This window comes from Oncorhynchus kisutch, linkage group LG26, assembly GCF_002021735.2.
Source record: "Oncorhynchus kisutch isolate 150728-3 linkage group LG26, Okis_V2, whole genome shotgun sequence".
Taxonomy (NCBI): Eukaryota; Metazoa; Chordata; class Actinopteri; order Salmoniformes; family Salmonidae; genus Oncorhynchus; species Oncorhynchus kisutch.
In genome coordinates this window covers 31059536-31075928 of record NC_034199.2, presented here as the reverse complement: position 1 = coordinate 31075928, position 16393 = coordinate 31059536, and the positions used below count along the sequence as shown (strand labels likewise).

Here is a 16393-nt window from a genome sequence, read left to right as displayed (position 1 = left end):
TCAGTTTCTCCTCATGGCTCAGCCACATAATGCCAGGTTATATCTGGTGGGCTTTCTCCTCATGGCTCAGCCACATAATGCCAGGGTTTCCATGGCCGAGCAGCCACAAACAAGCCTAAGATCGCCATGTGCAATGTCAAGCGTCGGCTGGAGTTATGTAAAGCTCGCTCTCCATTAGTTCCAGTGAAGGGAAATCTTAACACTACAGCATACAGTGACATTCTAGATGATTCTGTGCTTCCAACTTTGTGGCAACAGTTTGGGGAAGGTCCTTTGCTGTTTCAGCATGACAATGCCCACGTGCACAAAGCAGAAATGGTTTGTCCATACAGAAATGGTTTGTCGAGATCGGTGTGGAAGATCTTGACTGGCCTGCACAGAGTCCTGACCTCAATCCCATCAAACACCTTTGGGATGAATTGGAACGCCGACTGCGAGCCAGGTCTAATAGCCCAACATCAGTGCAGCGCCCGACCTCACTAATGCTCTTGTGGCTGAATGGAAGCAAGTCCCCACAGAAATGCTCCAACGTCTAGTGGAAATCCTTCCCAGAAGAGTGGAGGCTGTTATAGCAGCAAGGGGGGGACCAACTCCATATTAATGCCCATGATTTTGGAATGAGCAGGTGTGAATTTATTCACCAAAACAAAAGTGAAAAACAATTATCTTAGCAGCTGGTTTTCTAAAATCCATGGTGTTCTTTTCAGGTGAATCATGAGTCTTGATCTTTTGCACCAATTGACTGTACTATTTACATTGACGCCCTTTATTATTTCTATATCTTCATTGTTTTGCACGGACTCTCTTGCACTGGCTCTATACACACATACTACACACACACACTTTACATTCGCTGCTGCAATACGCTGCTGCTACTCTGTCTATTATACATCCTGATCGCCTAGTCACTTTTACCTCTACCCACATGTACAGTGCATGCGGAAAGTATTCAGATCCCTTGACTTTTTCCACATTTTGTTACGTTACAGCCTAATTCTAAAATGGACTAAATAGTCCCCCCCCCCCCTCATATATTTACACACAATACCCCATAATGACAAAGCAAAAACAGGTTTTTAGAATTTTTCACAAATGTATTAAAAATGTACTCAGTACTTTGTAAAAGCACCTTTGGAAGTCAATACAGCCTCGATTCGTCTTGGGTATGACGTAACAAGCTTGGCACACCTGTATTTGGGGAGTTTCTCCCATTCTTCTCCTCTCAAGCTCTGTCAGGTTGGATGGTGAAAGTCTCTGCACAGCTATTTTCAGGTCTCTCCAGAGATGTTCGACCGGGTTCAAGTCCGAGCTCTGGCTGGACCACTCAAGGACAATCAGAGACTTGCCCCGAAGCCACTCCTGCGTTGTCTTGGCTGTGTGCTTAGGGTCATTGCCCTGTTGGAAGGTGAACCTTCACCCCAGTCTGAGGTACTGAGCTCTCTGGAGCAGGTTTTCTTTCGTTAATCTTTCCCTTGATCCTGACTAGTCTCCCAGTCCCTGCCACTGAAAAACATCCCAACAGCATGATACTGCCACCAACATGCTTCACTGTAGGGATGGTGCCAGATTTTCACCAGACGTGATGCTGGGAATTCAGGCCAAAGAGCTTGGAATCTTGTTTCTCATGGTCTGAGAGTCCTTTAGGTGCCTTTTGGCAAACTCCAAGCGGGCTGTCATGTGCTTTTCACTGAGGAGTGGCTTCCGTCTGGCCACTCTACCATAAAGGCCTGATTGGTGGAGTGCTGCAGAGATGGTTGTACTTCTGGAAGGTTCTCCCATCTCCACAGAGGAACTCTGGAGCTCTGTCAGCATGACCATCGGGTTCCTTTTTCCCAATTGCTCAGTTCAGCGGGCAGTCAGCTCTAGGGAGATTATTGGTGGTTCCAAACTTCTTCCATTTAAGAATGATGGAGGCCACTGTGTTCTTGGGGACCTTCAATGCTGCAGACATTTTTTGGTACCCTTCCCCAGATCTGTGCCTAGACACAATCCTACCTCGGAGGGCTATGGACAATTCCTTCGACTTCATGGTTTGAATTTTGCTCTGACATGCACTGTCAACTGTGGGACCTTATATAGACAGGTATGTGCTTTTCCCAATCATGTACAACAATTTGTAGAAACATCTCAAGGATGTTGAATGTAATTTTGAGTCTCATAGCAAAGGGTCTGAATACTTATGTAAATAGGGTATTTCTGTTTTTTATTATTTACACATTTGCAAACATTTCTAAAAACCTGTTTTTGCTTTGTTATTATGAGGTGTTGTGTGTAGATTGACAGGGAAAATGTTTTATTTAATTTATTTTAGAATAAGGCTATAACGTAACAAAATGTGGAAAAATTCAAGGGGTTTAAATGCACTGTACATACGATATTACCTCCATTCCCTCAACTACCTCGTACCCCTGCACATTGACTCACTACTGGTACTCCTTGTATGTAGCCTCGTTATTGGTTTTACTGTGTTTTGTCTTACTTTTGAACTCTGCACTGTTGGCAATGGGCTCATAAGGAAGCATTTTACTGTTAATTCTAAACCTGTTGTATCCGGCGCAGGTGACCAATACAATTTGATTTGATGATTTGATTTGATGTCTTCTTCCAAATCATGAATAAACATAACAGAGTCAGTGATAAGGTGTCTCCTTGTTTTACAACTTAGGGTGTGGGGAAACCAATCTGTATGATATTCAATAACACATTCATATTTACATTTTGGTCATTTAGCAGGAGTTCTTGTCCTTATCAACTTACAGTCAGTGCATTCAAACAAGGCTGATAAAAACAACATCACAGTCATAGCAGGGAAAAACTTTCTTTAACCTTTTACGGAAAATGTATGGATACATTGGTGTTCAAAATAATTGTAATTACAACAAGATATCTTATGATATCTCTGACTATCACTGGAAAGTGCCAACACAATACTGAGATATACATGATAATTTGACGCCAGAGGAATGAAACACAGTTCAATACAGTGAAATTGACTACTAAACTGTAAGAAAATTATTTGTACATCATTTTACTGTAATTACAAGGGATTAGAACAAGCAGGTTGGCTGTAGGCATTTGCATATTAATACATGCTAGGTGTTTTATATCACTTGCACTTCTAGAGGCCTAAACAAAAGGCTTCTAAACTGGCCATGATTACAGGGCAAAAGAGATGAAATGGACATGGGTAAATATTCAGCCCTTAAACCATTTAAGACCCCCTAGCACTCTGATCTGTTCCCTATATACATGCGCCAGAAATTCTTTTTCATCCCAGTGCAGCATACTTTACAGTACACTGTACAGTACGGTATTTTACTGTGCATTCTATGGTAATCTACTGCATGCAGTGTATATTTATTTAACTAGGCAAGTCAGTTAAGAACAGATTCTTATTTACAATGATGGCCTACCCCGGCCAACGCGGTGCCAATAGTGCGCCGCCCTATGGGACTCCCAGTCACGACCGGGAGTAAAGCAAGTACTGCAGTGACGCCTCTTGCACTGAGATGCAGTGTCCTTAGACCACTGCGCCGCTCAGGAGTATACAGTATCATACTTTTGATTAATACAGTAAGTTACTGATAAAATTACAAAAAACCGCTAACAGTGTAGTATACTGTAGGTTCCATTTCCTGCAAAGGTATGTTATAAATGTCACTCTTTGTTTCCATTGCTGATTGTAATGTAATGAGTTGAGAGGCCAGGTATATTGAGTCTTGTAAATGTCTGTTTACCTGTCCTGGTATGGAGCTGTGTGATCTCCAGTAAATGTCTGTTTACCTGTCCTGGTATGGAGCTGTGTGATCTCCAGTAAATGTATGTTTAGCTGTCCTGGTATGGAGCTGTGTGATCTCCAGTAAATGTCTGTTTACCTGTCCTGGTATGGAGCTGTGTGATCTCCAGTAAATGTCTGTTTACCTGTCCTGGTATGGAGCTGTGTGATCTCCAGTAAATGTCTGTTTACCTGTCCTGGTATGGAGCTGTGTGATCTCCAGTAAATGTCTGTTTACCTGGCCTGGTATGGAGCTTTGTGATCTCCAGTAAATGTCTGTTTACCTGTCCTGGTATGGAGCTGTGTGATCTCCAGTAAATGTCTGTTTACCTGTCCTGGTATGGAGCTGTGTGATCTCCAGTAAATGTCTGTTTACCTGTCCTGGTATGGAGCTGTGTGATCTCCAGTAAATGTCTGTTTACCTGTCCTGGTATGGAGCTGTGTGATCTCCAGTAAATGTCTGTTTACCTGTCCTGGTATGGAGCTGTGTGATCTCCAGTAAATGTCTGTTTACCTGTCCTGGTATGGAGCTGTGTGATCTCCAGTAAATGTCTGTTTACCTGTCCTGGTATGGAGCTGTGTGATCTCCAGTAAATGTCTGTTTACCTGTCCTGGTATGGAGCTGTGTGATCTCCAGTAAATGTCTGTTTACCTGTCCTGGTATGGAGCTGTGTGATCTCCAGTAAATGTCTGTTTACCTGTCCTGGTATGGAGCTGTGTGATCTCCAGTAAATGTCTGTTTACCTGTCCTGGTATGGAGCTGTGTGATCTCCAGTAAATGTATGTTTACCTGTCCTGGTATGGAGCTGTGTGATCTCCAGTAAATGTCTGTTTACCTGTCCTGGTATGGAGCTGTGTGATCTCCAGTAAATGTCTGTTTACCTGGCCTGGTATGGAGCTTTGTGATCTCCAGTAAATGTCTGTTTACCTGTCCTGGTATGGAGCTGTGTGATCTCCAGTAAATGTCTGTTTACCTGTCCTGGTATGGAGCTGTGTGATCTCCAGTAAATGTCTGTTTACCTGTCCTGGTATGGAGCTGTGTGATCTCCAGTAAATGTATGTTTACCTGTCCTGGTATGGAGCTGTGTGATCTCCAGTAAATGTCTGTTTACCTGTCCTGGTATGGAGCTGTGTGATCTCCAGTAAATGTCTGTTTACCTGTCCTGGTATGGAACTGTGTGATCTCCAGTAAATGTCTGTTTACCTGTCCTGGTATGGAGCTGTGTGATCTCCAGTAAATGTCTGTTTACCTGTCCTGGTATGGAGCTGTGTGATCTCCAGTAAATGTCTGTTTACCTGTCCTGGTATGGAGCTGTGTGATCTCCAGTAAATGTCTGTTTACCTGTCCTGGTATGGAGCTGTGTGATCTCCAGTAAATGTCTGTTTACCTGTCCTGGTATGGAGCTGTGTGATCTCCAGTAAATGTATGTTTACCTGTCCTGGTATGGAGCTGTGTGATCTCCAGTAAATGTCTGTTTACCTGTCCTGGTATGGAGCTGTGTGATCTCCAGTAAATGTCTGTTTACCTGTCCTGGTATGGAGCTGTGTGATCTCCAGTAAATGTCTGTTTACCTGTCCTGGTATGGAGCTGTGTGATCTCCAGTAAATGTCTGTTTACCTGTCCTGGTATGGAGCTGTGTGATCTCCAGTAAATGTCTGTTTACCTGTCCTGGTATGGAGCTGTGTGATCTCCAGTAAATGTCTGTTTACCTGTCCTGGTATGGAGCTGTGTGATCTCCAGTAAATGTCTGTTTACCTGTCCTGGTATGGAGCTGTGTGATCTCCAGTAAATGTCTGTTTACCTGTCCTGGTATGGAGCTGTGTGATCTCCAGTAAATGTCTGTTTACCTGTCCTGGTATGGAGCTGTGTGATCTCCAGTAAATGTCTGTTTACCTGTCCTGGTATGGAGCTGTGTGATCTCCAGTAAATGTCTGTTTACCTGTCCTGGTATGGAGCTGTGTGATCTCCAGTAAATGTCTGTTTACCTGTCCTGGTATGGAGCTGTGTGATCTCCAGTAAATGTCTGTTTACCTGTCCTGGTATGGAGCTGTGTGATCTCCAGTAAATGTCTGTTTACCTGTCCTGGTATGGAGCTGTGTGATCTCCAGTAAATGTCTGTTTACCTGTCCTGGTATGGAGCTGTGTGATCTCCAGTAAATGTCTGTTTACCTGTCCTGGTATGGAGCTGTGTGATCTCCAGTAAATGTCTTTCTGAAGGCTGAATGGAGTTCTAACTGAATGAAGTGTAACTGACAGGTTCTCTTTCCACTGAAGTTTGTTTTGTTTCCCTTCTTCCTGTTTCACAGTGAGTCATCTTGTTTTACTGAGGAAAATAGCCTTGGTGATTTACTAACTGGAAAACAGATCTTTAGTCTTCATGTGAAAGAAAATGTGGCCAATGAAGGAAAAGAGAGGCATATATTTTTCATGATGTGATTATAGTGTCAACATTAGGTTAGATGCTAACGTAAGGAAATGATGCCTTTAGAATCGCGATAAGGGTGCAGGTCAGGACTTCCTTCTGCAAGTAATTATTCTGAAATTGTAATACTGAGCGACCGTGAAAATAAATAATGATTTATTATGATGGAAAACAAAATTACTACACAAATATGATTCAATCAAAGTCTATGGATACTGACCAACTAATGCACTACATAGTATATATGGTGCCATTTGGGATGCACACAAAGAACGACTTCATTGCAGTTTGTTTTGTTTCCCTTCTTCCTGTCTCACAGTGAGTCATCTTATTTAACTGAGGAAAATAGCCTTGGTGATTTACTAACTGGAAAACAGATCTTTAGTCTTCATGAAAATGTGGCCAATGAAGGAGAAGAGAAGCAGATATTTTCATGATGTAATTATAGTGTCAACATTAGATTAGATGCTAACGTAAGGAAATTAGGTGTGTAGAATGGTGATACGGGTGCAGGTCAGGACTTCCTTCTGCAAGTAATTATTCTGAAATTGTCAAACTGAACGACTGTAAAAAACATGAATAAACGACATAGTAAGTATGGTGCCATCTGGGATGCACACAAAGAACGACTTCATTATTTTGTTTGGATCAAACTTCTGGAAATGTAGCAGTGCTTCCTGGCAAACATGCCTTGTGTTGTGGTGATTGAAGAGAGTTCTAGCACTGAGGACCAAAGCCTTGTTAATGAAGAGCCAATACTAAAGGGAGGGAGATATAATTGGGGGGGGAGGGAGAGGGAGAGAGAGAGAGAGAGAGAGAGAGAGAGAGAGAGAGAGAGAGAGAGAGAGAGAGAGAGAGAGAGAGAGAGAGAGAGAGAGAGAGAGAAGAGAGAGAGGAGAGAGAGAGAGAGAGAGAGAGAGAGAGAGAGAGAGAAGAGAGAGAGAGAGAGAGAGAGAGAGAGAGAGAGAGAGAGAGAGAGAGAGAGAGAGAGAGAGAGAGAGAGAGAGAAGAGAGAGAGGAGAGAGAGAGAGAGAGAGAGAGAGAGAGAGAGAGAGAGAGAGAGAGAGAGAGAGAGAGAGAGAGATGTTGAACATGAGCTCTGTCAACATGCCTGCATGTGATCAGTCTACAGGCTATGTAAACACCTGCTTATCGTTGGAGAGCACAGCTGAGCTGACACACTGCAGTCTGCATAAACAACTACAGCCACAACAGCCCAGACTGAGGGGGGTGTGGGGCTCAGTCAGAATCTAGTTTAATAGTCTCCTCCATGGAGAGATGGAAAGCCTCCCCCATGGAGTTGAAGAAGTAAAGCAGGGAGTGGATCAGCCTCCTTTCAGTTTATCTGTCACCCCATTTGAAGACAGACGTTCCCCCCTGACGTTTTCTCCCTGTCTCTGGCTTCAACACACATATAAGCATACACACGCACATGTACACGCATGTGAACGCACACACACACACACACACACACACACACACACACACACACACACACACACACACACACACACACACACACACACACACACACCAGTCATTGATGGCTGGAGGGATAACCTTAATCAGTAGAATAACAGGCCAGACACAGAGAGAACTGAGACACAGAAAGAGAACTGAGACACATAGGGAGAACTGAAGGGCGTTGATAAGCATACACATAGACACTGTTTGTACTGGAAACCTCACTTTCCAAACTGTCAGAGCTAAGGCACTAAAACAGAATAGTACCACACTGGTAGTACTGCACTCGATTCTGTCAAGGGATTTTATCATCAGAATATGTTTTATATATATATGACTTGTATTGTCTGTGAGTTGTATTTGTGCCGTTCTTTCCTGTACCTTCAGCCGTGCAGAAAGTGCAATATACTTACTGTAGTCATGCATGGAATGGGATTTCTTTGAAATGCACTCACCTGGTTTCATCAATATAGACTGCCTCTAGAACAGAGGCTGCATACTCTATATTCTTCCTCAGGTCCACCACGTTCACTTCTCCCTTGTCCAGCTGCTTCACCAGGCATCTCAATCTGTAAAGAGCAAGGTGGATCTATATTTCATCTTCACATACAGTATGAGCTGATGAACACTGGATAATACTGACAGTATGGAGAACAGTACGTCAATATGACTCAACTGTGCCATTACATTATGTGTCAAAGAGTTACTTATTCTATAGGGCTACATTGGATTCTATATCAACTGACAGTCAGCTTTAATACTAGCCTATATGTCACTGGGTTAGGTCAAAGACCAATGGTTTGACAATTTGAGACAGTGTAAATATTACAGTTATTCATCTGTTATGTTGTGCAGATAGCAGCAGTAGTAAAACAGGTCAGCCATGATAGACATTTGATAATAATGAATACTCTACCACATAATCCAATCAAATCGTTCTATTTTAGATGGTTCAGTCGGATCTTAAGTCCTACAAAACAGAATCACATTGACTAACTTTACAATGCCAACAACTAAAGCTTTCAGTGTGAACACTGAACTTTTTGAGAAAACACACAAAGCCAATGTCCTTGAAACTGTCATTAAAGGTCTACAAGGGAAGCAGTTCTCATTATCCTGCAGTATTTCAAGGACTAAACTAAACTCTGTTTTTTTATTCATGAACTGCAAAGGCACAGAAGGCAGAGAGGGAACGTGTCTTTACTGTAAGTAGGAGAACTGTCAGGATCACTGGTCCTGCCGCAGCAGAAAGGATCTGGGCTGGTGTGTGTGTGTATGTCTCTCCCAGTGTGTGTGTGTGAAACCATCCAAAGAATGAGCACCATTGAACTCCGCCGACTGTCTGATCAACAAAGCCCGGAAAGTGAGTGGCGTCTGTGAAGCCTTTGGTTCTGCTAGCATACAACTTTAAATATTTACCACGGGACTAGTGCCTCGTTACAACAGGGGATTGACACAGATCCATGCCTCGCCTCAGCAGGCACACACAGTCTCCAAACTCCAGACCCCCAACCAACCAACAAACCAACCCTCAGAAAAATGAATTAGGATGCGTCCCAAATGGCACACTATTCACCATGTAGTGCACTACTTTTGACCAGAGGGCCTGTAGGGTTCTATATAGGGTGCACTATATAGGGAATAGGTTGCCATTTGGGACACCTTCAAAGATCCCATAAGAGGAGCATCACCATACCCTATCTGTTTTAAATCTGAGATCAAATCAACTCCTTCAAGTGTGTTTGAAGGACTCTGTTATTATGTGAATAATAAAGGAGCATTACAAAGCAATAGACGTGGTTTATAATAACACATCATCCTAAAACACAAGCTGTTAGAATTTTACATACACTAAGTTGACTGTGCCTTTAAACAGATTGGAAAATTCCAGAAAATGATGTCATGGCTTTAGAAGCTTCTGATAGGCTAATTGACATAATTTGAGTCAATTGGAGGTGTACCTGTGGATGTATTTCAAGGCCTACCTTCAAACTCAGTGCCTCTTTGCTTGACATCATGGGAAAATCAAAAGAAATCAGCCCAAAAATTGGAGACCTCCACAAGTCTGGTTCATCCTTGGGAGCAATTTCCAAATGCCTGAAGGTACCACGTTCATCTGTACAAACAATAGTATGCAAGTATAAACACCATGGGACCATGCAGTAGTCATACTGCTCAGGAAGGAGACGCGTTCTGTCTCCTAGAGATGAACGTACATTGGTGCGAAGAGTGCAAGGGAATTCCAGAACAACAGCAAAGGACCTTGTGAAGATGCTGGAGGAAACAGGTACAAAAGTATCTATATGCACAGTAAAACGAGTCCTATATTAACATAAACTGAAAGGCCGCTCAGCAAGGAAGAAGCTACTGCTCCAAAACCACCATAAAAAGCCAGACTATGGTTTGCAACTGCACATTGGGACAAAGATCGTACCTTTTGGAGAAATGTCCTTTGGTCTGATGAAACAAAAATAGAACTGCTTGGCCATAATAACCATTGTTGTGTTTGGAGGAAAAAGGGGGATGCTTGCAAGTCGAAGAACACCATCCCAACCGTGAAGCACAGGTGTGGCACCATCCTGTTGTGGGGGTGCTTTGCTGCAGGAGGGACTGGTGCACTTAACAAAATAGATGGTATCAAAATTATGTGTAAAGATTGAAGCAACATCTCAGGACATCAGTTAAAGTTAAAGCTTGGTCACAAATGGGTCTTCCAAATGGACAATGACCCCAAGCATACTTCCAAAGTTGTGGCAAAATGGCTTAAGGACAACAAAGTCAAGGTATTGGAGTGGCCATCACAAAGCCCTGACCTTAATCCTATCGAACATTTGTGGGCAGACCTGAAAAAGCATGTGCGAGCAAGGAGGCCTACAAACCTGACTCAGTTACACAAGCTCTGTCAGGAAGAATGGGACAAAATTCACCCAACTTATTGTGGGAAGCTTGTGGAAGGCTACCTGAAACGTTTGACTAATTGAGTGTATGTAAACTTCTGACCCACTGGGAATGTGATGAAAGAAATAAAAGCTGAAATAAATCATTCTCTATACAATTATTCTGACATTTCACATTCTTAAAATAAAGTGGTGATCCTAACTGACCTAAGACAGGGAATTTTTACGAGGATTAAACGTCAGGAATGGTGAAAAACAGAGTTTAAATGTATTTGGCTAAGGTGTATGTAAACTTCCGACTTCAACTGTATCTCTTCCACATTGTCGACTGCCTGTGTTATTACATTTACACTCTTAGGATAAAACAGGTGCTAAGTAAAACCATGTAGGGTTCCTCGGTTTGTCACCATAGGGGAACCCTTTTTGTTGATAGATAGAACCCTTTGCAGAACCCTCTATGTAGGGCCTGCAAGTCACATTATACTAGCTTGCAATGCGATATTTAATTCCTATTGGAATCCAGACAGAGTTACGATATCCAACAATTGTATTTATTTATCACCGTAACCTGCATTCAGAATGACTGCCAGGGTAGGGAAGAATGAATACTGAGACGACCTCAGTCATCAATCAGTTCAAATCCCCGAGCTGACAAGGTACAAATCTGTCGTTCTGCCCCTGAACAGGCAGTTAACCCAATGATCCTAGGCCGTCATTGAAAATAAGAATTTGTTCTTAACTGACTTGCCTAGTTAAATAAAGGTAAAATAAATAAATAAAAATCTAAACTGGAACAACCATCTCAGTAACGAGTGCAATAAGTCCAACTACTAACAGATTGTATAGTTTAGAAAAAGCATAACATTTATTAACCAATCAATGCAAAAACACAGATATTAAAACAAACAATTCTAAAAATCATCCTGCAATAGAGCATGCTGGGAATATGATATATGGTTCTTTAAAGAACCCCAAAACAGTTCTTAAGATGTTAAAGGTTCTAGGTAGAACCTTTTGCCAAACAAAAAATACCCTTGTCTTCCAAAAAGGGTTCTTCAGATCAAAACAGTTCATGGTAAAACCCTATTCCTCCATAAAGAACCCTTTTGGAACCCTTTTTTAGAAGAGTGTATCGTGACATTTAGACTGATATAGAGTATCTGGTGCACTTAGGATAAAAGTGATATGCAGCCAAGGTGAGAGTTGGCAACAGCCCCTCAAAACTACCGCATCCCCATCTCACTTATCACACAGACACTCAGCAGCAGCAGGCTCCCACAGACCTTTTTGTACTCAAAAAGTGTCTCAGAGTAGGAGTACTGATCTAGGGCAGGTCCCTCCTGTCCATGTAGTCTTCCTTATTATGATTTAAAGGCCAAACTGCTGCTATTTCTACACACCTACTCTGAAAGTCTTTGTGAATAGGTCACAAACACCACGTTTAGACCATAGTTTGAAACCGCGGAAATAGTTCATGGGTAATGGGTTGGGGCATAACAACAGGGCTGTTCCCACCCACAGTGTTTCCATCCGTAGCTTTATCAATCATATGACCTTTTCCTCTGTCACTCTCCATGGCACTGGCCTGATGGCTTCCATCTCACACACACTGGACCAGACCAATCACACAGCAGATACATATAAATAGAGGCCCTGATTGGTGGATCTATCCACAATAACACAACCTTGCCTTAGGAAGTAGTGAACTAAAATGATTCTCTCTTTCCTGTCACTTTAGTATGTTTTGGTAGCCTATATGTTGGCATATTGACAGAAGATTTGGACGAAAGTGGCAGTATATCAATAGCTGAAACACCCACATAGGTGTTCAGTATTGAGATTTTTTCTGAGAAGAAAACCATGGACTGTACAACTGTAAAGGGACTAAAGACAGGTCAAATACATTTTACAGCAAGTTTAGTTGTATAAGTCACATATTTCTCAACAACTGAGTTGCATATCTGAGTTCACATGAGCTCTGGGAATCTATGTTTGACATTTGGAAGGGAGGGCTTAGGACATTTGGAAGTCTCTCAGATGACGCAGTAGGTTCCGTTCCATACGACACCATATTCCCTACATAGTGCACTACATTTGACCACAGTCCTCTGGGCCCTGGTAAAAAGTAGTGCACTATATAGGGAATAGGGTGTCATTTGGGATGCAAACATAGCCTTATCTTTGCTGTCCAAGACTTAAACTCAGAGCTCAATATAATGAGACACATTATCATGTTACTGTGACAATACAATAACCATTATATTCATCAGAGGGTTATAGTAAAAGCAGTACCATATTTTGAGTATATTTGTAATAGCACCACATAGACAACAGTACTTAAGAGCACCCTTGGGGACCTGTGTAGGGTTTTTAAAGATTGAAAATGAACCAAGTTCAATTGAGCCAGGGTCAGTTAAAATAGGTATTATGTGGAACTCTACCGCCTTCACAACCCAAAGGGTCTGATTTGAGCTGCATCCGACTGGACGTGTCAGACCTAGCCCCAGAGATCCCTGTTCTGGGACTCCTTCCTCAGGGACACACTACCTTCAGCCTTAATGCTCCAGGTGGCAGGACACTTGGGGGAAAGACTCAAAACTACCAGGACTGACCTGACTGGAGATATCTGCTTTGGGACTCCCTCCTCAGAGACACACTACCTCCAGCCTCATTCAAAACAACCTGGACTGGCCAGCCTTTACATAGTATAGAATCTACACTCTACAGGTGCTGGGAGTGATGGTGACATTCAAAAGGGGTTTACGAGAGAGTATTTTCCCAAGAGTTAACTGTGGCCTTCTCCTTGGAGGGGGCTGCTGCCGTCACTAGGGCACCAGAGGACAGGGCTGGGGCCGGTGACAGGGCTGGGGCCCCAGAGGGTAAGGTGACAGGGCTGGGGCCCCAGAGGGCACGGTGACAGGGCTGAGGCCCCAGAGGGTACGGTGACAGGGCTGGGGCCCTGGAGGGTACGGTGACAGGGCTGGGGCCCCAGAGGGTACGGTGACTGGGCTGGGGCTGAAGCAGTATGCTCTGCTGCCCTGCTGCCTGCTCTGCCAACCCCTCAGACAGACTGATCCAACATTCCTCACTTCTAAAGATGGCACCCAAAGGACTAATTTGCGACCCGATAACGACCCGTTTCCTAGAAACAGCAGAGGGTGATTACCTCTCTGGAAATAAAAGATTCCCGTTCAAGTATGAAAAAAGAAAAAGGGGCCAGGCTATTGAGAGCATGTTGTCTGACTGTGAACTACAAGGGTTTTGTGCATCATTTATCTAGACAAATATACAGATCTGTACCATGGTGGTGCCCCACGCATACAGAGGCCAAACAAGAATACTTTTAATGTTGCCAAGAAATCCTGTCTGTGTCCCAGATTGGCACCCTATTCCCTAGTTAGTGCACTATTTTTGACCAGGGCCCACTGTGTTTGGGTTGTTGTCTTTAATGTCTTCTCAATAAACTACTTCCCATGCTTTCAGATTGTAATCAACATGGAAGGGATCTGTTGATGGCAATAACAATAACATCACTGTATGATACAGGCCATTACCAAGACAGAAAATGGCTCCATGTGTAATTTAATGTTGATAAAACATTTAAAAAAGGAATCGAAACAAAATACATTCAACTTTTGAATGTTTTTGCTGATTGTGGAAAATGGACTTTTTCTCTCTGTGAAAACAACTTTGTCAGGGAAACAAGCTTGTGAGTCATCAGACCATTCAAGGTCCTCTCATTCTGAGAGGTGAGTGGTTCCAGTACTCTTGGTGGCTTTCCAGTTCAGATGCTCAAGCTCTTAAAAACCATCCATTCTCTAGCCTATAAACACACTTGGTGAGAACAGGCCCTCGTTGCGTTATGTTATCACTGGTCTAAGCCTGGCCTGCTCTCTGCTTTCTAAAGCCCTGCAGGCCTCCACTGACACTGGGTCTGTTCAACTCAAACATGTTCACAGGACCTGGGGTTAAACCAAGCCGACAAAAGCAATTTAAAGCCAGTGTATGTTGCAGACCCTAACCACAACCCGTACCATTAACCTGTCTTTCACCCTAATGCTATGTGACATACAGTGCGGTCGCAAAGTATTCCGACCCGTTGACTTTTTGCACATTTTGTTATGTTACAGCCTTGTTCTAAAATTGATCAAATAGTTTTCCCCCCCCTCATATATTGACACACAATACCCCATAATGACAAAGAAAAAACTGGTTTTTAGAAATTATTACAAATGTATTTAAAAAGAAACGGAAATATCATATTTACATAAGTATTCATACCCTTTACTCAGTACTTTGCTGAAGCACCTTTGGCATCGATTACAGCCTCAAGTCTTCCTGGGTATTACTCTACAAGTTTGTCACACCTGTATTTGGGGAGTTTCTCTCATTCTTCTCAGCAGATCCTCTCAAGCTCTATCGGGGTGGATGGGGAGCATCGCTGTACAGCTATTTTCAGCTCTCTCCAGAGATGTTTGACCGGTTTCAAGTCCAAGCTCTGGCAGGGCCACTCAAGGACATTCAGACACTTGTCCCGAAGCCCCTCCTGTGTTGTCTTGGCTGTGTGCTTAGGGTCGTTGTCCTGCTCGAAGGCGAACCTTCTCCCCCAGTCTGAGGTCCTGAGCGCTCTGAAGCAGGTTATCATCAAGGATCTCTCTGTACTTTGCTCTGTTCATCTTTCCCAGTCCCTGCCACTGAAAATCATCCTCACAGCATGATGCTACCACCACCATACTTCACCGTAAGGATAGTGCCAGGTTTCCTCCAGGCGTGAATACTTGGCATTCAGACCAAAGAGTTCAATCTTGGTCACCTCCCTGACCAATGCCCTTCTCCCCCGATTGCTCAGTTTGGCCGGGTGGCCAGCTCTAGGAAGAGTCTTAGTGGTTCTAAACTTCTTCCATTTAAGAATGATGGAAGCCACTGTGTTCTTGGGGACCTTCAATGTATAAACTGCCTTCATTTTTCTGGACCCCAGGAAGAGTAGCTACTGCTTTGGCAGCTAATGGTGATCCATAATAAATACAAATACAAATTCTGCAGAAATTTTTTGGTACCCTTCCCCAGATCTGTGCCTCGACACAATCCTGCCTCGGAGCAAAAATTTGCAAAAATGTATAAAAACCTCTTTTCGCTTCGTCATTATGGGGCATTGTGTGTAGATTGATGAAGACATTTGTTTATTTAATCCATATTAGAATAAGGCTGTAACGTAACAAATGTGGAAAAGGTCAAGGGGTCTGAATACCATCCGAATGCACTGTATAAGCTAAGTAGTATGTCATAATAGTGATATACTGTATAAGTAATGTCAACTTATGTGACATACTGTATAACTAAAGTTGTTAAATTCCACCATTTTGAAATATTCGAAAGAGACCATGTTGTGTGTTTGACTGGCCTGTAGGTTTCTGTATGGACAGACAGGCAGACAGACAGACATCACTGTGGTGTTGTGGGAGTTCTAACTAAACCAACAGGTATTTTTCTCTGGCTCGCCACAGACTTCATAACTTCACTGCAGATCATATCACCCAACTGGCATCTTGGGTTCCCACTTAAAGTTCTCTAGCGTGGTCCCTAAATGGATCTCTTGGGTCTTTTTGTAATCCTAGTTTAGACACACACACACACACACACACACACACACACACACACACACACACACACACACACACACACACACACACACACACACACACACAATCCTTCACTCTGAACAGTATCTCTGTTGGACATCTCACCCTACTAGTCTGCAGAGATTTCAGCTTCTCACAGGGCCAACAATGGTTCTGTACTTCCACCAGCCCTGGTTCCACCTTCTCTGGTGGATG

At 43.0% G+C, this 16393-nt stretch overlaps 1 protein-coding gene across 3 annotated transcripts in view; it reads right to left on the bottom strand.

Annotated features, from left to right (window-relative positions):
- pde1a (phosphodiesterase 1A, calmodulin-dependent) overlaps positions 1 to 16393 on the bottom strand; it is an 86382-nt gene that overhangs the window by 21061 nt on the left and 48928 nt on the right. For all 3 annotated transcript variants that reach the window (XM_020462077.2, XM_031805862.1, XM_020462078.2), the window contains one exon: positions 8118 to 8231. In XM_020462077.2, coding sequence (XP_020317666.1) covers positions 8118 to 8231 — 114 coding nt within the window. The remainder of the gene's footprint in view (positions 1 to 8117; positions 8232 to 16393) is intronic.